Consider the following 23,649-nt stretch of genomic DNA (forward strand, 5'->3'; position numbering starts at 1 on the left):
CTCTCTCTTCTCTCTCTCTCTCTCTCTCTCTCTCTCTCTCTCTCTCTCTCTCTCTCTGCACAGCGGTTGGCTTTTTAGCTTTTGCGCGTGATGTGACACGCGCTCTCGAGGTGCAAGCGAGGCTTGCGTTTGGTTCATGAGGATGTATGGGCACCACAGTGGTAAGCAGCTGCAAGCTAAGAACGCTTTTGTTTCGCGTTCGGTTATGACCACTACCACGAGCGGGGGACCCACGATTTGAGCATGTGTATCTTTTCTTTTGTGTGTGCGTGGGTGTGAAACGAAATTCAAACATCCATGACCAGCTGCACTGTCAACCGTTGGCCATAGACACGAAAACAATGAAATGTGCAACACGCAGCTGGCTGTGATGCAGTTTTTATGTGAAACAAAATTTGACCATAGGAGATCACACTGACCATGTGGCCTTGCACTCGAGCTTTTGGCGAGTAACGGCTCAAAATCTAACAAGTCTGACATCCGGCCACACTTCAACCTTGAGTTGCTCGACCTGCCGCTTGCGCAATCGCCATGTTCGCGACACTGTGACACTTGTTTCGCTTTGTTCAAAATGTGTCAAATGACACAATGTGATATAAAGTATGACATTCGACTTTTGGTCGGTGCTACCATTTGTTATAGCTGGCTCGAACGGGCGATTGGGTTACCAACTGTCAGTCTGACACGTCAGCTTCCCAGGATTCAAGCAAACTGCTTCTCGTTCGTTCGTTCAAATTCTCTCTCTCTCTCTTCTCTCTCTAGATCTTCTTAAAAGCTGCAGTAAGGGAGCTGGCCCATAAGCTGGCACGCAGATGGCAGCCCAAGGCACTTGACTAAGAAATCGTCCTTTGCTGTGGTCATTGCAGGAGGAGGACGAGGATTTGAGCGGGCATAGCACCACGACTCGTGGGACGGTCAGAGACCGCGCCGCTTTGCTCCACCTCGGCCATCGCCCAAAGGGCACTGGCCAGCTCCACCCGCAGAGATGGCGAGCCGCGCCGGCTTTGCTCTTTTGGCCTTGATGGCTGTGGCTGGTGCGTGTACACGGCTGGCGTGCCTGTCGCTTCTGCATTATCATGTATGGTGTAGCCTCTGGCCACTTGGACTGTTTTTTTTTGTCTGGCTCATCTCGACTGCTGGCTGCTCTCTGGCTGCTTTTTGCCTGCACGCAACCACGAATGCTGGCATGGGCGTTGCCGCGATCCTGTCTCCATCACTCGCCGGCAGTGCTTGCAGTTGCCGCGGATGAGGCTGCTGATGCCATTGCCAAAGGTGACGCCTTTCTCACCAAGGGTGAATTCACCTCGGCTCTGGACCAATATCACTTGGCATGCAGTAAGCAGACCCGAGCCACCGCCGGTGGTTATCTGGCCCTTGTCCCACCCACAACGAGTTCCGACCCTCCCATCTCACGCGTCAAATTGTATCAATCAGGCAAGGCCCCAGATAACTACTTGGGCTTCTTCAAGCGTGCGACCGTTTACCTGGCGATGGGCCGCTCGCTTCAAGCTACTAAGGATCTGTCGGATGTCCTCGCGTTGAAGCCCGACTTTGTCCAGGCGCGCAAGCGCCGTGCAGAGCTGTACCTGCGTTTGGGCCAGCTTGATGAGAGCCAAGCGGACTACACTGAGCTGGTATGCCAAAACTGCTGAGGCCCCTGACCTCTCCGATGAGCACACTCAGCATCCCTTACCTGGCGCCCGCTGTTGGATGACCATTCAGGGTGCCACTGAGCATGCAACTGATCTGGCTAAGATTGAGATGGTGCGCCAGCACATGCAGGCTGGCCGTGACGCTGAGGCGGCTGGCGAGTTTGCTGCTGCCGTTCAACACTTTACAGAAGCTGCCAAGGTCAGCACATACACACACACACACACACGGGCTAATGAAGCGTTGACAGGCATTCCATGTACTCGGTCCTCCTCCTTGCATCATTCAGCTCACTTGCTCGTTGCCTCAATGCCCGCGTGTGTGATACATGCATGTGCAGGAAGCCAACAGCGATGGCGCGCTTCGCATGCATCGTGCCAACTGCCTGATGCAACTGGGGGAAAGCGGCGAAGCCATTGGTGATCTCATGTTAGTGTTTGAAGAGAGCCGCCAAAATCGTGTGCAGAGCCCATTGCTCTTGGCGACTTCGACTGACTGTCTGTTCTCTCGCACCGCTTATGCTGTCATCAAATATCCATTCTTGCACCCCTGTGGCCTCACAGGCGTGCCACCAAGTTGATCAGCGGCAACACCCGTGCTTACTTCTTGCTTTCCAAGCTGTACTACCGCATGGGCGAACGCGCTGATGCCTTGACCAACATCCGCGAGTGTGTCAAGCTGGATGAAGAGGACAAGGAGTGTTTTGGTTTTTACAAAATGCTAAAGAAGTTCAACAAGGCTATGGACAAGCTTGATGCGGCGTACGAACATAAGCGGTATGTGGGTTAGCGCACCGAGAACTGCCTGGCAAGAATATGACTTGCGACGCCCTGACTTCACACTCGATCCAAATCCTTGCTGGCAGGTATGCTGAAGTGTTGCAGCACTTACAAAAGGCGCGGGGCATCGACACCTCCGAACCAGAATACACGCGGCGCTTCCTGAACCTCGAATGCGAGTGCTTTGATAATTTGCAAAAGCCGGACACAATCGCCGTACGTCAGCCACCCCCCCCCCCCACACACACACACACACACACACACTTCTCACCCCTACCTTACCTGTGGATCCTCAGACACATTTTCATCTCTCATCCCGCATGAACCGCGTGTGCACTGTCAATGCAGAAATGCAATGAGGCCATCGCTGCAGATCCTCAACATGCCATGAACCTGGTACACAAGGCCCATGCCTTTGAGCGTAACTCAGATTTTGAAGGCAGTGTGGACCTCCACCAAAAGGCCAAGGAACTGGATGGCGAAAACCGTCAGGTATGTGGCGTGGCGCACGGTCTTAGCTCGATGCGCGATCCTCCAGATGGAATCGATCATCAGTTGAATGCCATGCTGTTTGATGACTCTGTGTCAATTCCGATGCATCTTAGATCCAAGAGGGCTTGGAACGCGCACAGCGTTTGTTGAAAAACTCCAAGAAGCGTGACTACTACAAGATCTTGGGCGTTCCCCGCAACGCCAACAAGCGCGCCGTGACCAAGGCCTATCGTCAGCTTGCACAGGAGTGGCACCCTGATAAATTCGAAACGGAGGAAGAAAAGGCCATCGCTGAAAAGCGCTTCATGGACATTGCTGCCGCCAAAGAGGTGTTGACGGACCCCGAAAAGCGCCGCATGTTTGACAACGGTGCGTTGTTTCCTATCTTTTGCTCATTTGATGACACGGCAGTGGCCCACGAGCGCGGGCCTGCTCGAATTTGATGGCTATGGAGTGTGGTGGCCACGGTCCCTCGGTGCCACGACGGGGGTCGCCAGCTCATTAACCCTGTCGTGTTCTCGCCTGATATGTGTAGGTGAGGATCCTTTGGATGCGGAGGAGGAACGTGAGCGCGCTTCGCGCGGCCACAATCCGTTTGGCGGTGGCTTCAACCCTTTTGGTGGTGGCCAGCGCTTCAACTTTAAGTTTCAATAGTCACATGCTGCGCGCCACAAGAGAATGTGCCGTGAACGCGACAGGGAAAGGCTCCTGCGACTCTTTTCCATCTTATCATCCTTTTTAAAATCGAATCAGACTTTTGCCTATTTGCAGAGAGAACTAGTGGGTCGGTCGGTCGTTCAACTTTGTGTCAAAATCAACACCATTCATTTTGAGCCCTCATTTTGACTAGACTGTGTAAGAAAGACACACAAAGCGCTGTCATGAGAGACTTGCATGCTGAAGACAAGAAGTGACTCTCAATTTTGTTCCACGACCGACATAAAAATCCAGGCCACACCCATGCCATGTTTTTTTTTGGATCGCACACAAGTGATGTCGGCACGAGGATGGTGAAGCAGGAAAGGGGCACTCAAAAGACCGTTCAAGTGACAAGTGCGAAACACGCAGAAAATACTTGAAAATTGCACAAAAAGGAAGAAAAATGACGCAAATCTCAAAATTTAATCACAACTCAGGACTACCACACCACACCATGATATTGAGCCAAAGATGCAAAAGCCGAGGCGCTCTACATGGCCGGGCTCACTCACCACAAAGCTCAGAGAAAAAAAAAACACACCCTTTCCACGAGTCTCAAAAGGAGAAGAAACAAAAAAAACAAATAAGCCCACAGGGCCAGGTCACATAGGACACATGTTGGGAAGGCATCGCGAACGGACAACAGCTAGATGTCGCTACTCTCACGACTGAGAAGGTCATCTTCACGCAAATAGAGTCCCTGGCGCATGTCAGAGCGGCGCGTGTGCACATCCCGATCGAAACGGGAGGAGCGTTGATAGTCCAGGGGCTGTGTATCTGGAGCATACTGCAGCTCAACATCGCCAGCATCAGCATTCAAGTCCACGCTCTGGTGATTGTCTCGTCGCAGGAGCATGCCACATACAAAGAGCAAGCTGAGAACCACCATGGACGTGATGACAAGCACAACAATCACACCACGATCTACTTTATCATCGGTTGTATCTTCCACAGGCGGAGCGGGCTCTGCCACGCGCAAGTTGGCACGCAGGGCTTGGGTCAGCGGAAGGTGGTCCTGGTAGTTGTCCATGTCCAGCGTCCACAGCATAACACCAGCCAGATCCTCTTCCATGACGAGCTGAGCCTTGAAAGCAGCTGTGCGTGGCGAGTCGTAGCCGACCCACTGTAGGTCGCGATAGGCGTACATGGTGCGGGTCGCGTTGTGGTAGACTGACCGCCAATCGTCGCTGATCTGGAGGTCTTGAATTTCAAAGTAGGCCAGCAGACCAGCCTCTTTGGTAAAGGCGCCCGGCGCGCTCGCCCCAGTGGCAGGCGCCCCGACGAGCGCATTCCCGGATCGTGCCAGGGTCCAGCCGCGCCCAAATGCAGCCACACCAACCACGAGCTTGTTGGCTGGTGCACCTTGATTGCGCCAGTAGGACACACCGTCGCGTACGCTGAGGCCATCCGAGGCGCGCAGGGCTGTATGGGCGCCTGTGACCGTCTCCCAGTCGCCATGTAGGTCGTAGGTCATGAGCAAGATATAATCCACATAGGAATGTACGCGTGGGATATCATAGCCTTGGCTGGCGATATACTGAAAGGCATTGACAGCCACCGTAAACACCAGTGGGCTCTTGCCCGTCTTGCTGGCATCCTCGGTAATGGCCTGACGTAGCTCTCGCAATAAAGTGACATAATTGGCGCGGTCCACTGTTCGCCCACCCGTGGGCTCGTAGCCGGGAAACTGCCAAGACGACCATGGGACAAACGGCACGTGAGTGTCAAACAAGAACTGGCAGTGCGTCTGAGCATCAAGTGGTCAGCCAGTGGCGGACCAAATCTTACCTCCCAGTCCAGGTCAATGCCACCAAAGCCATGGGCGCGCACCCAACTGATGAGATTGCCAACGAAGCGAGCTCGCAGCGCGCCATCCGCGGCAATGGTTGAGAGCAAGCCTGGCCTCAGGTTGGCACCACCCACACTGAGCAGGGTCGTGATATCAGGATTCACGCGGCGCACCTATGGACGAGGCAGCGGCACCCTGATGATGAGGCGACTCGATGGTCCAACAATCATGGCGCGAAACGACGTGCAGCTGGCAAAACACAAAACAACATCCCCTTTGTTTCTTCATGCTGCACACGCGTTACGATTCATCGTGATGAGGCGTGTCGACTGACCTGCTTATGAAAAAGGCGGTAGTTGCCCAGCTCAGGCTGGTCCATGTTCACGTCGGCGGGGTCGCCTGCACCCACGGCTCCATTGGCAGCCACTTGGGCAAAGGCGTAAATAAGGTGCGTAAACTGACTGGCGTCAATGTCCTCCATGGCAAAATCCCAGGGTTCAGGCCGATATTGAGCCCAGTTGGTGACGTATCCAAAGACCACCTTGCAACCAGCACGGTGTTCGCGGGAGCAGTGGGTGGCATTGTCAGCCTCGGGGATCAGCTCGACGTTGCGCACCACCTGTAGGTCGCTGCAAGCCCAATATTCGTCGGGGTAGGCGACACCGCTGGTGCACGGCGGCAGTGAGGCATTGATGCCCAATGCATCGAGGTTCATAGTAGCGTAGCCTGGGGGTAGGCAACGGTCGGCTCGGACGAAGTACCACTGCAAGACACAGTGCCGGCACTCCAGATCGGATGGAATGTTGAGCAGAACACTGTGTTCTCGCGCATCGCCACCTGCAACGAAAAACCTACGTTCAGGAAAAAGAGACGGCACCGAATGATGTACGAGAGCAAAGGCAGGGGCAAAACACAAGCAGGTGAGCTATTGCGGACACACGGCTCAGGGTCCACATGTGATTGATGCCAGCCAGTCAAGACAGACCTTTCACTGTAGCTGAGGTCTAGTCGCATGTCCTCGTGGACTTGCAAGAGGTGTGTGTTGAGACAACTTTGCGAGAGGGCGACCGCGTCTAGAGCGGCGTATCCAAGCGTGGTGAGAACAATGTGCGCCAGTCGCTTTGGGTTGTGCGCATAAGCGCAGCGTAGAGACATCGCGGTGACTGACCTGCACAGATGCGAAACTCAAAGTGTCCGGGGTGACCGTTGCTGCTGGCGGTCAAAGTCACGGTGGTTCCGGCCAGTACAGCCATCCGCGCTGTGTCCTGCTTGAGGACATCTGATGTATTGACGCCACACAAAGCATGACGTTTCGTCGTGCTTTCAGTTTCTGTGGCGGGCCAGCCCCCCCCCACAGTTTGTGCCTGGACGACAGCCCGGCCCCCACTGTCAAAGCGTCCATTCCAACTGCTCGCCACGAACGGCAGATTGAGAGAGACAGAAAGAAGAAAGGGGAGAGAGAGAGAGAGAGAGAGAGAGAGAGAGAGAGAGAGAGAGAGAGAAAGAGAGAGAGAGAGAGAGAGGCGTTGAAGGCCCAAAAGAAATAGATAAATCGTCAGAGCGACCTTGATACGAACCTGGTATTGCCAGCGGGCTGCCGTGGGCTCGGTATGATGAGCTGCGGGCCGAGCATGGTGCCTGGGGTTGTGCGAATGGCTTGTGAGGTCGTTTGGGCTAGGGCTGGGGTGAGCCAACCCTGAAACAGGAGATGTGATAATAACAGCAAGGGGAGCAGCCGGTGAGCCGGCGCCCCATTTCCTTCGTGCAGCATCTTGGTGACTTCTCGGTGTCACGCATCCAGTTTTGGGTTTGCCCAATCCTCTGGCCACGGCCACGGCGTTGGCGCACGGGCCGTGGGCAGTGGGCGAGCTGGTGAACGACTCAAGCAATCCGTTTGCCACAACACTGGGGTGTGTGTTGCACAGCCAAGAGTGTCAGCCAGCGCACTAGCACGGCAGCCTCCAACAGCTGCTTGTGTGGGCGATCGCAAAACATAAAAATCACCGTCAACTGCACACTTGACTGCCGCGACCCCTCATAAACGCGGCGTCACCCCCCGAAGCAAAGCCGCCACAATTCCCAGATACCTCAGCGCACCTCAGCACAACCAGGCATGCTGACTGCATGCCTGGATCAATCATCAGTCATGCTTGTAAGCACGAAGCAACCATGATTTTGCGGACATAAAAATAGTCCGCCATGTCCTGTATCTGGGCAACGGCCAGGGAAAGGACTGCTCATGCCGTTCCAGGCCGGCCGCTGGGCTTGGCATGACCACAGCGGGGCAACGGAGTGTGGCGAGCATGCCGTCGCCCGGTACACCGGCATGCGGATACTTTGCACCGAACAAGGGCGTTTCTTCCACGCTTTCCCCTTGTTTGATTTCGAGCTGGTGGCTTGGCTTATCCATTTTGGCACTGCAGCATCTGTTGCGCTCTGCAATCCTAAGCAGGAGCGCTTGACGCGCATGTTGTCGCAGTGACCGCTTGATGCACCACCGGTGTAGTTCACCAACGGGTACCGTGGTTAGTCGTCGCCTCCATTTGCTGCGCACTGTTCTCAACTGCGTCGCTCTTCTTCCCCTGAACTTCCCCTGATCATCTTCCGTTGCTCCAATCGCTGGCAGCACCGCAGTGGCACTTGACGACTGCCTGGGCTAGAGCTCAGCAGAGCTTGATCGTCTGCTGCCCTCGCTTTTGAGTGGTCTTTCTATCTTCTTCTTTTTTTTTTTACAAACCTCTTTCTCTCCACGACGCTGCCTCGGACATTGCACGATGGATCGTCGTTCCAGTGCCAGCGCGACGGCTGCCAACAGCGACGTGGCGGGAGCCAGCGCGCACACCGTCGCCACCCTCTCGGATTTGCCGCAGCCTGAGCGAGCTTCTCTCCGTTATAGCGAGGCACGCAAGCTGCTCCACAACAAGTCAGCCAACGGCGCCGATTGGGCCCGCTATCACAATGGCTTGGAGGCGGAGGCGGAGGCGGATCAATCTACTCCCTCCATCGAACCAACGCCCAGTGCCACCAAATCAGACGTGGCAGCACCCCCCGCCTATGCAGAGCCGTCAGCCAAGCCACCAATCCGCCGTACAGGCCCACCACAAGATACGGGCTACATCACCAGTGTCGTGACGGGCATCAGCCTCTTCAGCATCCGTGACCGCCTCCTTCGCGACTCTGTGCGGCAAAGTACGCCAGACATGCAAAACCTGAAGAAAAGCATTGCTCTTTGGGCTGACCCTGAGGCCCCAGAAGTGGTGGGCCAGCCCAGCCTGCCTGGTCTTGGTGTATCCACGGATACGACTACAACCGAAGCTGAAACCAAGTCGCACGTAGCTTCCTTTGTGAGTCGCGCTACAACCGAAACGCAGACGGACGCCATGCTGCGCCGGGACACCGGTACAGGCGAAGAGTCAGCCTTGCGCTTCTCAAACAGCACCGACACCGCTGCCGAGGACGACTACGAATGGGACGTGGGGGCCGAGCCCCAGGGATATGAAGGCACCTCCGCTCGCCGAGCCCCAACCTATCCCGGTGTTGGCAGCCATGCCAAGCCCGCCCCCTCTTCCTCGACCGTTGGCCTTGGTACAGAGGCCAACGACACAACTTTCTACCGCCAGCATAGCTTTACAGCAAACCATCGGGCCCGGCCCGGGGCTCACGGGCTGGGGACGCACGGCGTGCCCTACGCAACTGGTAAGAATGCGCAGCCTCGCGAAAAAAAGTAATATTCTTTGGCTGGGCTTGGCTTGCTTTGTATTGCTCGCTCTTGCCATGCTACACATGTCGTGTTCACATCACGGCTCACCTCGTTGCACCTGATTCGACCTGCTCGCTTCATGCACCAACAGCCAACTTTGAACAAGCCGACACCGAAGCCACATACATGCACATGCAACCGCGCAACTCCCTCGTTCGTCAGCGACGCCCACCCGTGCCTGCCCGACCATCGCTCATGAAGAACCAGCACCGCAGCCATGCCAACAAGCCAGCCGCTCAACAAGACACCTCGGGGATGGAGACTACCGAGGAACTACCAGAAGTTGAAGAGGGTGCTCTTGTGCTGGCCCCGTTTGATCGTCTTCATCATCCCATCACCACTGTTTACTCTCGCCACACCGACTTTTACCCAACCGCCGGCAAACGCTATTACGGTGAGCTTACACAAGCACCCGCTGCAGCAGCTTGACTTGAAGCGCCGAGGCGGCGGCTTGGGACGTGCTGGCCCCCTTTTGTTTTCCAACACCTACTCACCTCTTCGCTGGCTTTGTAGTACCTTGGACCACCCAGCAGCGTCGATTGTGCGCCGTGATCCCCACCTACAACGAGCCGGCCTCGGCTCTTCACCGAACTCTCAACACGTGAGTGGAGCTTGTTCTTGTTCAAGCTCACGTGCAAGCGTCGTGCACTTGAGGGACGGATGATCCTTATTGTGGTTGTCGTCACCGCCAGTACTTTGTTGGCATCTTCATTTGCGTGCACGTTCTGCTGCCACCTGTCTCTTGCGGGGACAGTCTCATGATCTAATCCTGGCCTGTCGGCATGGGTTTTCAACTCGTACAGCTTGCATATTCAACTGCCCAAGTTACAAGAACGCGACTTGGATTTCCATGTGGTCATTGTCATGGACGGCTGGGGCTTTGCTTCTTCATCCATGAAGATGTATCTGCAGTCCATCTTCGACATGCCAGAAAACGTGTTGGATAACGGTCCCACATGGTGGGGTGACCTCGACAAGGAATGGCCGGGACGTGAGGTCGAGACATTTGTCGTGCAGCGGGCAGATACTCGCAACTGGCAGTCTGCCTCTGTGCAGTTTGCCCCCGAGGACGACCCGGCGGCACGTCTCAACCTGACGCTGATTGTGAAGCGCGATAACCGGCGCAAGCATAATACCCTCGAATGGTTTTTCCGCTCCTTTGCCATTGAGTACGGGGCCGAGTATGGCTTCACAACCGATTGTGGCACACTTTTCGAGCAAGATACCATATTTCATCTGGCTCGGCATCTTGATTGCTTCCCGCGTTGCGGCGGCGTCACGGGTCGCCAGCGCGTCATGACGGCCGAACAACAAGGTGACGGCCAGGAAGACGGCTTTGCTTGGTGGATGCGTGCAGTCCAAGGCTTCGAGTACGAGGCCACCTATGCCGCCTTTGTGGGCGCTTTTTCCGTCACGGGCTTTCTGCCTGTCCTTCCCGGTCCCTGTGGTCTCTTCAACATGAAGCACCTCAATGGGTCGGGCGTCGACTTTTTCTTTGACAAGGTGAAGCAGGATCCAGACACGGCTGGCTTGCTGCTGGGCAATGGTCTGTTGGCTGAGGATCGGTTCCTCTCTTACGCCGCGGTAGTGAGCACCGGCAAGCCAACCATCACCGAGTTTGTTCCCGAGTCCATCTTTTACTTTGAGGCCGAAACAGATCTCAAGACCTTTGTCGCTCAGCGTCGCCGCTGGAACAACGGTACTCTTGCTTGCTTTATTTGGCTTGCCAAGAACTTGGACTTGGTTCGCAACTCGCCCCACGGCCTCGTCTTTCGCCTCATGACCCAGTTTCTGATCCTGTGGCAAGTCATTTGGATTACTTTCAGTCTCTTCTCTCCAGCATTCTTCACCGTGTTGATCCGCCTGGCCACCCGTCACACCTTTCCCGCCAACGAGACGGTGCGTGCCTCATTGCATTGCTTCTTGAGTGCACCCGTGTTCACTTGCCCATGCGCTTGTTCTTTCATGGCCTGGGCTCGACCTGCAATGACCAGTCTACACCCACTTACTTTGTGTGTTGGCGCAGTTCCAAAGCTTTTGGGCTGACATGATTCCCCTGGTTTATTTGGTGCTGTACGTCGCTTTTATCATCAAGCACACCTCCAGTAAATTTGAGGGTTGGATGGTACGTGACTGTAGTTCTTTATACAGCTTGCAACGCGGGCACTATCCCCCAACTGGGTCATGCCATCTGTTCCGTTGGGCCACACTTTGCTCACCTGTTCTGCCCTGCGTCCATGGTGGTCCTGGTCTCTGTGTCTAACTGAATGTAGTTTCACATTTTTACGCTGATTCACATGCTGACCGTCATGTTTATCGTGACCACCTTTGTGGATGCGGCCATCAGCAAGCGGGATCGCGTGGTCGAGCTGACGCTATATGTGTTTGCCGTCTACCAGGGCGCCCCAGTTCTGCTCTCCCTGATTGTGAGCCCACGCTCCGGCTGGCAGATGCTCAAGTACTTTATCCCCTTTATGCTCTTCTTGCCGACTCAAACCATGACATTCTGGACCTACTCGCTGACGCGCACCTTTGATTTGACGTGGGGCAATCGGCCCACCACGCATCGAGCGCCTGCGGATGAGCGAGGCACGGTGGTGTCCAAGCTCAAGGAGCACTCGCTCTCAGTCATTGGCATTGTGGCTACGATTAATATTCTGATTTCCGTGTTTTTGATGCAGCTGGCGGTTGCTGGCGAGGTGGTCACCCTGATTTGGGTCTTGGTTGCGCTCATGGCCTTTGCTGGCGTGCAAATGTTCTTGTCCTCCTTCTTTGCCTTTGAGTACCATGTCGTGCGGCGATTTCGCCGCTTTTTTCGCGATCGCAAACTTCGCCGTCGCCGCGCCAAATATCTCAAGCAGATGAAACGTCAGCTTGTGGCAAGTGGATCACAGCCCAAGCTCGGACCGCGCGGCTCCCGCCAGACCTTGCTGGCTGATACGGAACTCTAGCCTATCCGCTGGATGTGTGTGATGCCTAATATTATCTTTTGGTGGGGCGACCCTCATGTTCAACTTTTGTTGTATTGGTGTCCTGATGAGTCAATGTATCAGTGAGTGCAAGCGTGTACCGTGGGCCAGGTGCAGGCGCGGAGAGGTGCCAGCCATTCATCTTCCAGCCAGGATGATGCCCGTAACATATTCCATGTTTGACGACAAAGTCTTTGTGTGCGTGTGTGTGTGTGTGTTCCAAATAGCATGACATTTTTTATCTGACAACGTATTCTCACTCGCACACTGCAGTAAGCCTTTGAGACACGTGTGTTTGTGTGTGTGTGTGTCAGCGAGAATCACATTCATTTGCACGACGACGACAAAGGAGCACACGGTGGCCGGGCGTTGGTATTTCAACGAGCAGCTGGTGGTGATCTGTGCGCGTGAGACGTGTTGGATTGCGGTTTGAATCTGGGCACAGAGTTGGGTGGTGCGGAAAGTCAGCCACACCGCGAATACACGCCGCTACTCGGTGCTCGTGCCTCCGAGGCAATCTTCACCGGCGCCATGAGCGGTGTCGCGCACTTCGGCGACCATGACGAGCCCAGCAAGTCCTCAAGCAAGTCCAAGGTCAAGATGGGGGCTTTTCAGGCCATGGGTACGATGACGGTGCAGCATTTGCCATGCACACCTCTTGCCATGGTGGTTATTTGCTCCATTGGCATTCGCAAGCTTGCTATAACGATTATCAGACAGCGTCGCTCATCGCGAAATTTGACAACACACCTTCAGGCTTGTCTCAGGCGGTTGCGCGAGCCATCAATCGAAAGGGCTACAAGGTCCCAACTCCCATCCAGCGCAAGTGCGTAGCCAGATGCTTGACTGTACCCGTGATTCTAGCCATTTTTGTCTGCACGCTTGCTCTTAGCGGCAATATCTCTCGTCGAGCCAGCAAGGACAGCATGTCGTTCAGCCTTCTCGTTCTCTTATTCTTCTCTTTTCTCTTCGTTCATTGTGTGCATTCATGTCCTACACAGAACCATTCCTCTGCTTATGGCTGGTCAAGACGTCGTGGCTATGGCACGTACAGGCTCGGGTAAAACAGCAGCCTTTTTAATCCCACTCTTTGAGCGCCTCAAGAACCACAGCGCTCGGGTAAGTGCTTGCCCTTGAGGCCCACGCACGCACGCACCTCGATGTCAGCGCCGCAACTCACCAAACCATGATTCGCTCCTGCAGGTGGGTATTCGAGCGCTGGTGTTGTCACCCACGCGTGAACTAGCGCTGCAGACGTTCAAGTTTGTCAAGGAGCTAGGCCGCTTCAGCGACTTGCGCTCCATCTTGATTCTGGGTGGTGACAGCATGGACAGCCAGTTTGGTGACATGCACACAAATCCGGACATCGTCGTGGCCACGCCAGGCCGTTTCCTCCATCTCATTGTGGAAATGGAGTTATCCCTTGTGACTACGGAATACGTGGTTTTTGACGAGGCAGATCGGTATGATCAGTCTCGGGGCTTTGGTGCCTTTGCGCCGCCATGCCTCACATTGCGGCGTCCTGGTGCTGGGTAACAGGCTCTTTGAAATGGGCTTTGCTGAACAGTTGCGCGAGATTATGGCCCGTCTGCCAGATACGCGTCAGACAACCCTGTTCTCAGCCACGCTCCCGAAAGTTTTGGTACGAGATTGAACTTTGTGGTTGGCCGTGTGCAGGCAACATGAGCCCATGCCATTCTCTGACCGACAGACATTGTATGTGTGCAGGTGGATTTTGCCCGGGCCGGCCTGAAGGAGCCGGCTTTGGTGCGCCTTGATGCCGACACCAAGTTGCCTGAACAGCTACAGTGTGTTTTTTTTTCCTTGTCTCGGCCTATCTCGAGCTTCGCCTTTTTGCACGGAGTGGTCGAAGGGTGGGAGGGTAGCGGCCCAACCGATGCTCAGTCGTCATTCCTTCCTTTAGAACCCAGTTTTTCCATTGCCGGCGTGAGGACAAACCTGCGCTGCTCCTCTACGCTCTTCGCGTACGTCGCGCACTGGTCGCCTCGCTTGGTTGCTTCTTGCTGGTAACCATGTCTCGGTCGGGCCTTCATCTCTCTGCTTGCTCCTCCTACGTACAGGAAATCATTCCAAAAGGCAAGCTTACGGTCATCTTTGTGGCCACCAAACATCACGTGGAGTTTTTGCGCGTACGTTCTGCCAAGTTCACTTGCCCCTTGGGGTGGTGGCTGGACATGTGCCCGTGTCGTTTCCTGACCCATCGAGCGCCCTTCACGTAGGAGCTTCTGGCCAAGGCCAACTTTGAGTCCACCTATAGCTATGGTAGTCTGGATCCCACGGGTACGTTTGGTGAAGCAATGTCTGCTTTGTTCCAACACTGTCCTGGCTCTCACACGCATGTGCGTCCATGTGGAATGTATCCAGCACGAAAAATCAACGTGGCCAAATTTCGCAACGGCAAGGCACCAATTCTTCTGGTGACGGACGTGGCCGCCCGTGGTATTGACATTCCTATGCTGGATTACGTTATCAACTATGACTTTCCCGCTGCCCCCAAGCTCTTTGTGCATCGCGTTGGTCGTGTGGCCCGTGCTGGACGCAGTGGTACTGCCTACTCATTCATTGGCAATGATGAAGTAAGGCCGCGCTTGTCCTGGGGCTCGTGCTTCAAGTTGTGGCTGTGGTGCATTGGACCTTGGCGTCGACCCCTGCCTGACCTTGGGTGCTGTGTCATTGTAGCTGCCCTACGTCGTCGATTTACACGTTTTCCTTGGGCGCAAATTTAAGCCAGCTCTCAAGCGCTCCAAGCGAGAGGAAGACGGCCTCTTTGGCGCTGTTCCCCAGGTAAGAAAGAGCTGGGCCGTACTAGCGTCACACGGCAATCAACTTCACGCCACACGTCGGCCCTCTGATGCTGGTTGAATTATTTTTTTTGGGAACGAAATTGCAGAGTGTGTTGGACGAGGATCGCGAAGCCGTCGAATCCCATCTCAAGGGCAGTGTCGACTTGCAGTCTCTGCACAAGGTCATGATCAACAGCTACAAAAACTATGATCGGTACGTACTAAACAGAGTTTGACCGGGTTGGGGAAGTGGGCAGGTCGAGGCACGGGTTCTTTCTTTCCTTTTTCTCTATGAGTACTCATTTGTGGGGCTGTGGCATGGGTGCGGCGCAGCTCGCGACCTCAGGCGGCCACAGAGTCTGTCAAGCGCTCCAAACAAGTTGAGGAGATTGGCTATCAGCTTCACCCCGAATTCCTCAGTCGCATCGCCACTGGCGAGCTGGAGAAGGAGACAGTGCTGAAAGCGCTTTCTCGCTTCAAGCCGTCTCAGACAGTCTTTGAAGTGAACAAAAAACCAACGGATCCCGTATTGCTGATGATGTCTGAGAAACGGTGCGTCCAACATGCAGTCGTGCGTTCCCGTGGGGCCGAATCTACCGAGCTCATGATAGCATCATGCGGCTGCATTGCGCACCCTTGCAAAACGCTGCCGGGCTTTGAACAATAGGGCAACGCACGAACAGTATCGCCACAACGTGACAGAGCGACGCAAGGAATTGTTGCAACAGGCTGACTGGATGAAGGATCGCACTGCCTCCCTCAATCAGACGTCGGACGGCCTGGAACAAGCTACAGGCGATGACCTCATCGAGGCCTTTAGTACGATTGTGGCACCGGGTCGCAACAAAGCTGGTTTGCCTGAGGCGGCCATTGCCGTCACCAAGGGCCAGCGTGCAGTCGGCGAGGCTTCGGCCGGCGTCACCATTACACGCGCAAAGGAGGCGGACGACGTCTTTGTGCCGTACCGTGCTACCAATACGCACGATGAGCGCGGCTATGCTATGCAAGAGGGTGGTTCGTTTGCCCGGGCTTCAGCACAGGCTACTTTCGATCTTACGGGCGATGACAATCAGACCATGCACAGCCAGTCCCAGCAAAAGCAGTGGTATGTTGGGTTTCCGCGGGCACTTGGGCAGGGCGTGTTTGGAGTTCTTTGCATGGTCCTTGCCTTGGACGTTGGTGGGATTTCTGCCTGTTCGAGCGAAACTTTGACCGTCTGATCTGGTACTGGTCATGCATCCTGCTTTCAGGGATCGCCGAAAGAAAAAGTTTGTGGGCGCCAGCGGTGACAAGAAGATGATCAAGACCGAGGCTGGCAACAAGATTCCGGCCACCTACCGCAGCAATCGTTACGAGGAGTGGTCGTCGAAGAATCATGCCGACAAGTGCGTACTGCCCCGCCTCGCTGGGCCTGTTCCAAGGCCCTGCGTTTGATTCACTTGAAACTCTACTTTCTGTAGACAACGTCCCGGAGAGGAGGAGGACGAGCGTCAGGTGAAGCGCTGGCACAAGGACCCGCGTGAACGCCGGTAAGTTGAATCGCGCAAAATCTCACTTTGCGAAACCCAACTCATACATGCACGTGCATTGATTCGGGCGTTGGGGTCCAGGCGTGGATGGCACAAGTCCGGTGCACCCAGCGAACCCGAGGGGGACTTTGGTGGGCCTCCCAGCAAGCGTGGCAAGCAAGGCGGTCGGCAGCAGGGCCCTCCGAGCAAGGTAAAACTTGTTGCTTGTCCGCCATGAGGGTCTGGTGCCGCTGTTTGCTCACAATAACGCCATCTTGTGGTGGTTCTCGATTGGTCTGCAGGCCAAGCGGGGTGGAGAGTTGCGACCCAAGGATCAAATTCTCAAGGAGCGCAAGCGTCGCGAACGCCAGCAGGCACATGCCGCCAAACAACAACGTCTCAAGTCCAAGCGCAAGGGCAAGAAATGAGAGCCGTAGCTTTGATTCTACCACCAAAATCACTCTCTTTCTCTCTTTCTCTCTCTCTCTCCTACACTTCTTCTTTTCTGCGTTGGCTTGGTTTGACTTGCTTGTGGATTGTGGAGTATGGAGTGTGGAGTGTATGTGTTGAGGTCACTGTGTAAACTGTCATGCAGCTTCCGATGTGATGGCTGAAGGAATCGAGTGAAAGGGGCTTCAACTCATTTCGTTCACGAGAGCGGCAGTCGTGATGTCTTGGTTGTCAATTTTGTCGTTTCAAAGGAGCAAGACTGCTCATGGGCGGGCATTCAAAAAGTGATCGTGTGTGGGGGTGGTAGTGTTTGAGTGGCATGAAGAGGGGGTGGGAAATGACATTATGTGTGGTTGAAAGGCATCGTTATGATGACAAAAGCATTCTCAGGGCAGGCGCTGGATGATGTGGGAGCCCGAGTCCGTGTGCACAACCTGTGAGATTTCGTTCACCTCCAGACCAGCAACGGCGTCAAAAAAAGGTTTCTGGATTTCCTCTGCCGTGAAGGTACCAATGTCTAACACATATTAAACATGGCTGTGAATGGGCGAGTAGAACCCGAAAATATGGGTTCCATGGTCTCGAGGGGCAGGCTAGCAGGGCATAGGGTTGCGAGGAACAAGTTGAATATAAAGGACTGACCGCCGCCTTGTGCTGCCGATCCGCAATCCGACTCGACGGCCGCAATTTCCTCAAACTTCTTCTCACCAGACACGATCCTAGTGCAAGCAAGGGAGTGCTGTGAGCCTGGGTGCCCATAGTGGATCCGGGGTTCGAACTGGGTCGAGGTTGCGAGAGCTGAAGGAAGCACACGCACTGTTCGCGAAACTTGGTGAGCATCTCGGTGGCCTGAACCTTGGAGCGAGCACGGATGTTCTTGCCCTCCTCGTCTTTCCAGCTGCTGCAACTGTTGAATGGGAGCGAATTTGGTGCCAGGCAGCAGGCAGACAATCGTGAGGTCAACGCATCGGACTTTCAACCTCTCGAGCATCTGTTTCATCAGCAGGCGACCAAGCCGTTGGGCGATGATTGGTTACTCACCGACGGGATTCCTCGTGCTTGACCAGGATATGACGAGCTGTGCCAGTAGCAAAGCAACATATTAAGAAGTACCATGAGACGGGTAGAGAGCGAGAGAGAGAGAGAGCGAGAGAGAGAGAGCGCGCCCATGTGCCCAATTGTAGCGCACAGCTCCGTTCGAGCGCGTCACAAGGCGATGGCAGCGAAAGCTTGAGACAAAGAGGGCAAGGGCACGGACGAACCGTGATAGGTGGCCATGGCTTTGGTTTGAGTATTGCTAGTACAAGCGGTGCTGTACAGGACACGTTCTTGGGTGACTGAAGCAGAGTCTCCTTGTCGCGGGGTCGCCGTGTGCTTGCTGCTTTGATCTCGCGCTGCCAAATGGGACCCACTGAACCAGCACCACGTCAACACCCACACAACCAAAACACCAAAGAAGAAGAACAAGAAGATGAAGAAGAAGATGATGATGAAGAAGAAGAAGATGAAGAAGAAGTAGAGGTATAGTAAAGGAAAAGCTTACATAGAATGATGAGAGAAGATGAAGAAAATATATCAGAAGATGAAGAAGCGCAACAAACAAAAGAGACCAGGTGCAGCAAGCGAAAGGAGTGAGAGTATCGCGGTCTCGGGATGTATTTGGTGGCGCTGGCGCTCAACGCTCTTCACGATGCCGCGTGACCACGAGCGCGCCGAGCGCGACTCGTCCGGTAAGAAAGGGCGCTCGCTGTACAAGGACAGGATGGCGACCGGCTGAGTGCAGCGGGCGCATGGTTGTCATGGCTGCCTGCACCGAGTGGGCGTGCAGCTTCGGCTCGGTCTCACCATCTTCAATCTCAGCAGGTCGCGAACAACTGACCGAGGACGACTTTTACGAAAAGAGCGGCAAGTCACGGGTCGCGCCTGTTTAAGACAGTGCCTTTGCTCTTTCGGCGTGGCCACGTTGAGACTCATGGACCTGGGGTTTGAATACTTGCTTTGGACAGCCGAGTTTAGGCGCTGGTTGAGGAAAGAAAAGGACAAGTATCTCGAGGATCTGGATCGCGAGGACAGCCGGCACTACTTTCGAAAGTTTATCAAGCGCTGGAACCGAGGTGACCTCTCCCATCGGTACTACGATGGAGCCTACTCTGCGCCCGCCGCTACTTCAGATGAGCGATCCTCCTACGCCTGGGGTGTAGGTTCCTTGCAATTGGTTCACGTTCACCTCGCTTGCGTCCGGACAATTTTGCTTGAGCTTGCACTCACACTTTGTCATCCGTGCTTCTCAATACAATGGCCGACCAGTTCTCCAAACGCATTACCGGGGATGAGCGGGCCAAGCTAGATGCTGTTCGCCAGGCCAATGGTGGCGAAAGCACGGTGCGTTTCGTCCCTCCACTGTCAGAACGTCCATGCTGGGCCGGCTGGCTTGCCGTGCAGCTCGTGCACTGGCCTCACTTCCGCTGAACCCAGGCCAAGCGAGTCAAGCACGGGCCAGTTGCACCTGACCGGGAAACCCTACAATCCTACAAGCGATCAGTCGAGAAGAGTGAACGCCATCGCCGCCGGCAAGATCAAAAGGCCGTACGTTGCAAGCGTCCCGAGTTCGGCCACTTCCACCTTCATGTCATGTAATCATTTCTGGTGGAGTGGCTCATAGGTGCTGGATGAGCTGGCGCCCAAAGAAACGGGCCGTGACGCGCGGCTCGCAAAGAAAGCGGCAGCTCGTGAGGATCGTCGGGCGCGACAACAATCCCCAGGTACGATTGCGCCACCGCCGCTGTCCCAAGCCAAACCGCACAAGGCAAAGATTGCGCAGCACGATTCCTTGACTACAACATGTGGAATGGCTTGTTATATCTGTTAGAAATGCCCGAGCGCGACCTGATGGGCTCGAGCTCGGGTGAATTTGCGCACCTGGTGCGACGGGAACGAGAGCGGCGTGAATCCCGGGCGTAAGTCTTGCCTGACAACATGGTGTCAGATCAGGTGCGGACCGAGTGCCCAAATTGCCTCATCTTTTTGTCGGTAACAATGGGAATGGGTCTTGCAGGGCCAAGCGGCGTGCTGTGGCAGATCGCAAGCTGAATGCATACCAAGAAAAGTACGGCCAAGCCGCGGTGACACGCTCGTACAACGACTGCAGGACTGCATTGTCCCGACGTTATCTTTGCTTTGCAATTTCGGAAGGGACCAGGGTTGCGTGCTTGCGTTCCGATTCACCAGATCATGGCTTTGAATATTAGGGAGGCGGCGCGGATGGCTGAGATTATGGCCCTGGCTAAGCAAGTCCGGACGCAAGGGGGCTGGGCTAAGTAAGCCCGCGACTAAGCTTGGGGTCCTGGGTGGCCCTCGTGCATGCCGTCAGGATGAGCCTTTTGTCACCTGCTTGCCAAAAAACCAGTCAATCCATACAGTCAGAAGTGGACATTGACGCATTGAAGCATGTGGCTCGATTCAATCGGGGGTGAGGGAGGGGGGGCGCTTGGGGCACCAAGGCCAAAACTAGGGTGCAACTACTCAGGCAGCTGCTCATAGTCTTGCTTGGCAGCTGGGGGGTGTACAAACACGCCATAGAGGTACATGAGGCTGAAGAAGAAGGAGGCCCATGTGGCAAAGTAGCCATTGGCGCTGCTGCAGGAGCTGCTAAAGGGCCCCTTGCTGGAGGTGTTAAGGGCGGCACCCACAGCCCACAGCGCCACTAGCACGGGGGAGAGGATGCGCGACGTTAACTGGCCAATGTCGGGAGCGAAACGGTCGAGAAGCGTCTGCAGGCCAGCAATCACAACAGAAACGGCACCCACGGCCACGGCAGCGCCGTCCGAATGGTCGCAGGTCACATGCTTCTGGCTGCAGCGATCAGCAGCCACGGACAACTCAATCAAGGAAGCAATGAGCAGGAGCGAAAGGCCGTCAGCGAGTTGCAATTGCTTGATCTTGTCCGAGACGTTTGCCCAAGCTAGAATGGCGTAATGGGCAGCTGCACCAAAAGCCAACCATCTAAGCTCGTGAAATCCGTTTGGGCACCGAGCAAAGGCACGTGTAAGGCAATGAATGGTAGATCGGGCCAGAACAGAAGCGCGGTGGCTGTGAGCACAAGAGGAAAGAGCAATAAAAGCACGCGTACGTTGCAAAGTAGCCGTTTTCTGTATCTCCAAAGGGACCTAACCAGAGCGAGTTAAATGGATTGAGCACCAGGCCAAGCATCAGTGTGGAGGCCACAGCCAGCAAACGATGAGACCCGCACGAACCTTTTTGGCTCGTATTGAAAGCAGCACCGCCGACCCAGAGGAGGATGAGACACGTGGCAAAGGCAGCATCGGCCTGCAGCGGCAGATTGATCGCATGCGAGGTCAGGAAATGTCGCTCCAACGACTCAATCTGAAGCGAGGAGGTGCGCGGGCACGCACACGCTGATCAAGACCCGTCGGCAGAAACTTGATCAGAGCCAAGCGCAGTAGGCAGATGGTGGCGCTCAAAATTCCGCAGCCGACGGCCCATTCGTAGCGAGCGTGCCCGCAAGTCTTGCGATGGTCACACCTGACTCAAGGGGGGAGGTCGGGGGGAGTGGGGGGAGTGCACATGTGTGTGCATGGGTGAGTTTGGAGTGTGCTGGTACATGGGCGTGGCGTGGCCAAACTTACGCATCCAGTGCAGCGGAGAACTCGATGACAGAAGCAATGAAGCACACGATGAGTGCAACCCCGATGCGCTCGTCGTAGGAGGCAACACTCCCACCCCCAAAGCCGCTGCGAAAGCCGCCGTTAGAGTTGGCTCCATCGCGACTGCCGTTGCTAGCGGGTGTGGCCGCGGGCACGGCAACAGGTGCACTCTCCGCCATGATAGCAGCACAGGTCAACTCGAGAAAAACAAGAAAGCGTTACTTTGGCACTTGCTTCAAAAAGCTCATCATATGTGTGTGTGTGTGTGTGTGTGTGTGTGTGTGTGTGTGTGTGTGTGTGTGTGTGTGTGTGTGTGTGTGTTTCTTTCGATGCAGATGACTTGATGCTCGGGTTGGTGGACATGTGTGATGCGAACACGCCATGTAGTGCGTATGGCTGTGGTGCCCTAGGTTCAGATCGCTGTAGTCGCAGCGTGAGCCTTGAGGTACATGTGTTCGTTTGTGCCAAGACTGAGAGGAAGGAGACGCAACTCTGATCCATTGACAAACACCAGCAAGTCGCTCCAAGATGACAAAAGCCTGGCAGGGCCACACTACACTCCATCGAGCTTCTCAGACTTCAACCAACAGACTCGGGCCTGGCCAGGGTCACACACAGTGCACACTTCACCACTTGAGCTCGGCCTGGATTTTTGAAAACACATAGCTTTTTCGGTCCACCGTCAATACGGCGTTGCGCAGTGCGCATTTGTATGCCCCCTTGGTCTTGGACACCTGGGTTGAAAGTGACAGCACGCAATGCTGCAAGGTGAGGGATGATACCTGGCTCACAGAGGGCACAGGGACAGCTACAAACGAAATCTGGCGACACTCAGGCAAGGAGAGTAGCAACGCGGCAGCTTTTTTTCTTCTCCACGCTTACCCTGTCGTAAAAACAAAGAAGGCTATTGGCTGTATGGAAACTGCCCTCCTCATCGTCGTCGTCGTCGTCGTCGTCGTCTTCATCCTCATTCTCAGCAGCTTCTTCACCCTCATCAGCATCCGATGGTCCATCCACCTGTGGGAGCACACCCGACGCTGTGCCATTGATGCGAGGTCGATGAGCCAAAGCTAGTGCGCCACCTGGCAGATGCTTGTTTGTTTGGGTGGAAGGGCAAGGAAGCGCTGAGCGAAAATTCCGGGCTCAAAGTAGTCGGTCGGTAAGTCTACGCGAGGCGGATGGGGAGTTGTCTTACATGCCACGCCACCGCTCTGCGAGTTGGCCGAAATGTGCAGCCAGACCAGAACACATGATGGTGAGCTTGCGCGCGTCATTGCGGTCGTGAAAGAAGTACACGAATAGAGATAGTGCACAGGCAGGACATTGCTGGTTCTCACCTGTGCAGTAGACTGAGAAGTAGCCTCTGATCCAGCTAAAATGGCAAGAATTGGATGCGAGGCAAGAAAAGAGCAAAGGTGTGACTTTCAGAGGGTCAAACAGTGCTCGCCTCGCAGGACAAGGCCATGTTATGGGCCCTTTCGAGCCGTACCTGGAACATAGGGGGCAAACACATCCTCCCGAATCAAGTTTTCCAGCCACACCTAGAAAGGGCCGAGCCGACACGGCCAGTTAGGCTGGGGTCGAAAGAACAAGGCCATCCACCGTCTGCGGGCCTTGTCATCGGGCCCTCTTTGGAGCTTGTTGAGAGGAAGCTGTCTCCACACAGAGCATACGGGGCATAGGAGGTCTCAAGGGCAGACAAAATAGCGCCGAACGATATGGTGGTCGTGCGAAGGCCATCACTCCGCGCAATGACGGAGCAGGGTCAACATCTTCAACAACAGCATGGCTGACCTCTTTGAGGCGGTCAATGGACGTCATATCCATTCCGTCGTCCAAAAGGGGCTGGCGCATATTCTCAATGGTATCTTCAATCACATCATAGTAGACCTTGCGCTGCAAGGCGTCCGAGTCACAGAACCAGTGGGGCAAAGAGATGAGGGCAGGGGCTTCAGTGCCCAAGGCAACACACACATTCACAGGCAGCGATCGAGCAAATATACACACCGTGTTTTGGCATGCGGCCAGGTTGGTGTACTGATGGCTTGCCATGTCGACCGGTTCACACAATCAATGAAACTTGCC

The 23,649-nt window shown here is 55.1% G+C and overlaps 7 protein-coding genes across 7 annotated transcripts; 3 read left to right on the top strand and 4 right to left on the bottom strand.

Annotated features, from left to right (window-relative positions):
• The first annotated feature begins 752 nt into the window (after nt 1–752).
• Nucleotides 753–3,680, top strand: MONBRDRAFT_18046 (uncharacterized protein). Its single transcript, XM_001743667.1, has 10 exons — nt 753–1,034; nt 1,228–1,335; nt 1,435–1,634; nt 1,723–1,851; nt 1,991–2,079; nt 2,214–2,426; nt 2,516–2,645; nt 2,778–2,921; nt 3,035–3,290; nt 3,457–3,680. Exons 1-10 carry the CDS (start codon nt 986–988, stop codon nt 3,573–3,575), a joined length of 1,437 nt encoding a protein of 478 aa, XP_001743719.1. The 5' UTR covers nt 753–985; the 3' UTR covers nt 3,576–3,680.
• A 916-nt stretch (nt 3,681–4,596) lies between these two features.
• Nucleotides 4,597–5,938, bottom strand: MONBRDRAFT_1237 (uncharacterized protein; the record flags this gene model as incomplete). Its single annotated transcript, XM_001743912.1, has 3 exons — nt 4,597–5,307; nt 5,409–5,582; nt 5,744–5,938. Coding segments are annotated over 3 exons (1,080 nt in total), but the record flags the coding sequence as incomplete, so codon positions are not given.
• Nucleotides 5,939–12,693: 6,755 nt separating this feature from the next.
• MONBRDRAFT_20053 (uncharacterized protein) lies at nt 12,694–17,087 on the top strand. Its single transcript, XM_001743668.1, has 18 exons — nt 12,694–12,760; nt 12,895–12,964; nt 13,140–13,257; nt 13,342–13,601; nt 13,678–13,780; nt 13,867–13,946; nt 14,063–14,123; nt 14,220–14,288; nt 14,379–14,439; nt 14,524–14,735; nt 14,839–14,943; nt 15,050–15,156; nt 15,276–15,494; nt 15,610–16,047; nt 16,193–16,327; nt 16,403–16,471; nt 16,553–16,661; nt 16,753–17,087. Exons 1-18 carry the CDS (start codon nt 12,739–12,741, stop codon nt 16,876–16,878), a joined length of 2,364 nt encoding a protein of 787 aa, XP_001743720.1. The 5' UTR covers nt 12,694–12,738; the 3' UTR covers nt 16,879–17,087.
• Nucleotides 17,088–17,286: 199 nt separating this feature from the next.
• Nucleotides 17,287–17,979, bottom strand: MONBRDRAFT_15064 (uncharacterized protein; the record flags this gene model as incomplete). Its single annotated transcript, XM_001743913.1, has 4 exons — nt 17,287–17,417; nt 17,543–17,619; nt 17,718–17,807; nt 17,942–17,979. Coding segments are annotated over 4 exons (336 nt in total), but the record flags the coding sequence as incomplete, so codon positions are not given.
• Nucleotides 17,980–18,461: 482 nt separating this feature from the next.
• Nucleotides 18,462–20,310, top strand: MONBRDRAFT_36210 (uncharacterized protein; the record flags this gene model as incomplete). Its single annotated transcript, XM_001743669.1, has 7 exons — nt 18,462–18,630; nt 18,907–19,097; nt 19,376–19,486; nt 19,563–19,662; nt 19,770–19,857; nt 19,956–20,006; nt 20,149–20,310. The coding sequence occupies 7 exons, from the start codon at nt 18,462–18,464 to the stop codon at nt 20,219–20,221; spliced, it is 783 nt and encodes a 260-aa protein (XP_001743721.1). The 3' UTR covers nt 20,222–20,310.
• Nucleotides 20,311–20,342: 32 nt separating this feature from the next.
• Nucleotides 20,343–21,754, bottom strand: MONBRDRAFT_31530 (uncharacterized protein). Its single transcript, XM_001743914.1, has 5 exons — nt 21,547–21,754; nt 21,313–21,442; nt 21,154–21,226; nt 21,030–21,066; nt 20,343–20,902 (listed from the first exon to the last, which is right to left on the bottom strand). Exons 1-5 carry the CDS (start codon nt 21,741–21,743, stop codon nt 20,419–20,421), a joined length of 921 nt encoding a protein of 306 aa, XP_001743966.1. The 5' UTR covers nt 21,744–21,754; the 3' UTR covers nt 20,343–20,418.
• Nucleotides 21,755–22,190: 436 nt separating this feature from the next.
• Nucleotides 22,191–23,646, bottom strand: MONBRDRAFT_31531 (uncharacterized protein; the record flags this gene model as incomplete). Its single annotated transcript, XM_001743915.1, has 6 exons — nt 23,572–23,646; nt 23,359–23,460; nt 23,054–23,105; nt 22,902–22,936; nt 22,447–22,581; nt 22,191–22,298 (listed from the first exon to the last, which is right to left on the bottom strand). The coding sequence occupies exons 1-6, from the start codon at nt 23,614–23,616 to the stop codon at nt 22,191–22,193; spliced, it is 477 nt and encodes a 158-aa protein (XP_001743967.1). The 5' UTR covers nt 23,617–23,646.
• Between the last annotated feature and the right edge of the window lie 3 nt (nt 23,647–23,649).

The sequence above is a fragment of the Monosiga brevicollis genome, genomic scaffold (assembly GCF_000002865.3).
Source record: "Monosiga brevicollis MX1 MONBRscaffold_4 genomic scaffold, whole genome shotgun sequence".
In the NCBI taxonomy this organism is placed as follows: Eukaryota; class Choanoflagellata; order Craspedida; family Salpingoecidae; genus Monosiga; species Monosiga brevicollis.

Bases quoted from the DNA above. Each gene is read 5' to 3' on its own strand.
- MONBRDRAFT_18046 (XM_001743667.1), top strand. From the start codon at position 986: ATGGCGAGCCGCGCCGGCTTTGCTCTTTTGGCCTTGATGGCTGTGGCT. The intron at 1,852-1,990 runs GTCAGCACATAC...ATGCATGTGCAG, and splicing joins ACTTTACAGAAGCTGCCAAG to GAAGCCAACAGCGATGGCGC. The intron at 3,291-3,456 runs GTGCGTTGTTTC...TGATATGTGTAG, and splicing joins GCGCCGCATGTTTGACAACG to GTGAGGATCCTTTGGATGCG.
- MONBRDRAFT_20053 (XM_001743668.1), top strand. From the start codon at position 12,739: ATGGGGGCTTTTCAGGCCATGG. The intron at 13,258-13,341 runs GTAAGTGCTTGC...TCGCTCCTGCAG, and splicing joins TCAAGAACCACAGCGCTCGG to GTGGGTATTCGAGCGCTGGT. The intron at 14,440-14,523 runs GTACGTTTGGTG...GAATGTATCCAG, and splicing joins TGGTAGTCTGGATCCCACGG to CACGAAAAATCAACGTGGCC.
- MONBRDRAFT_31530 (XM_001743914.1), bottom strand. From the start codon at position 21,743: ATGGCGGAGAGTGCACCTGTTGCCGTGCCCGCGGCCACACCCGCTAGC. The intron at 21,067-21,153 runs GTTCGTGCGGGT...CGCTCTGGTTAG, and splicing joins TTTCAATACGAGCCAAAAAG to GTCCCTTTGGAGATACAGAA. The intron at 20,903-21,029 runs GTACGCGTGCTT...TCACGAGCTTAG, and splicing joins GAAAACGGCTACTTTGCAAC to ATGGTTGGCTTTTGGTGCAG.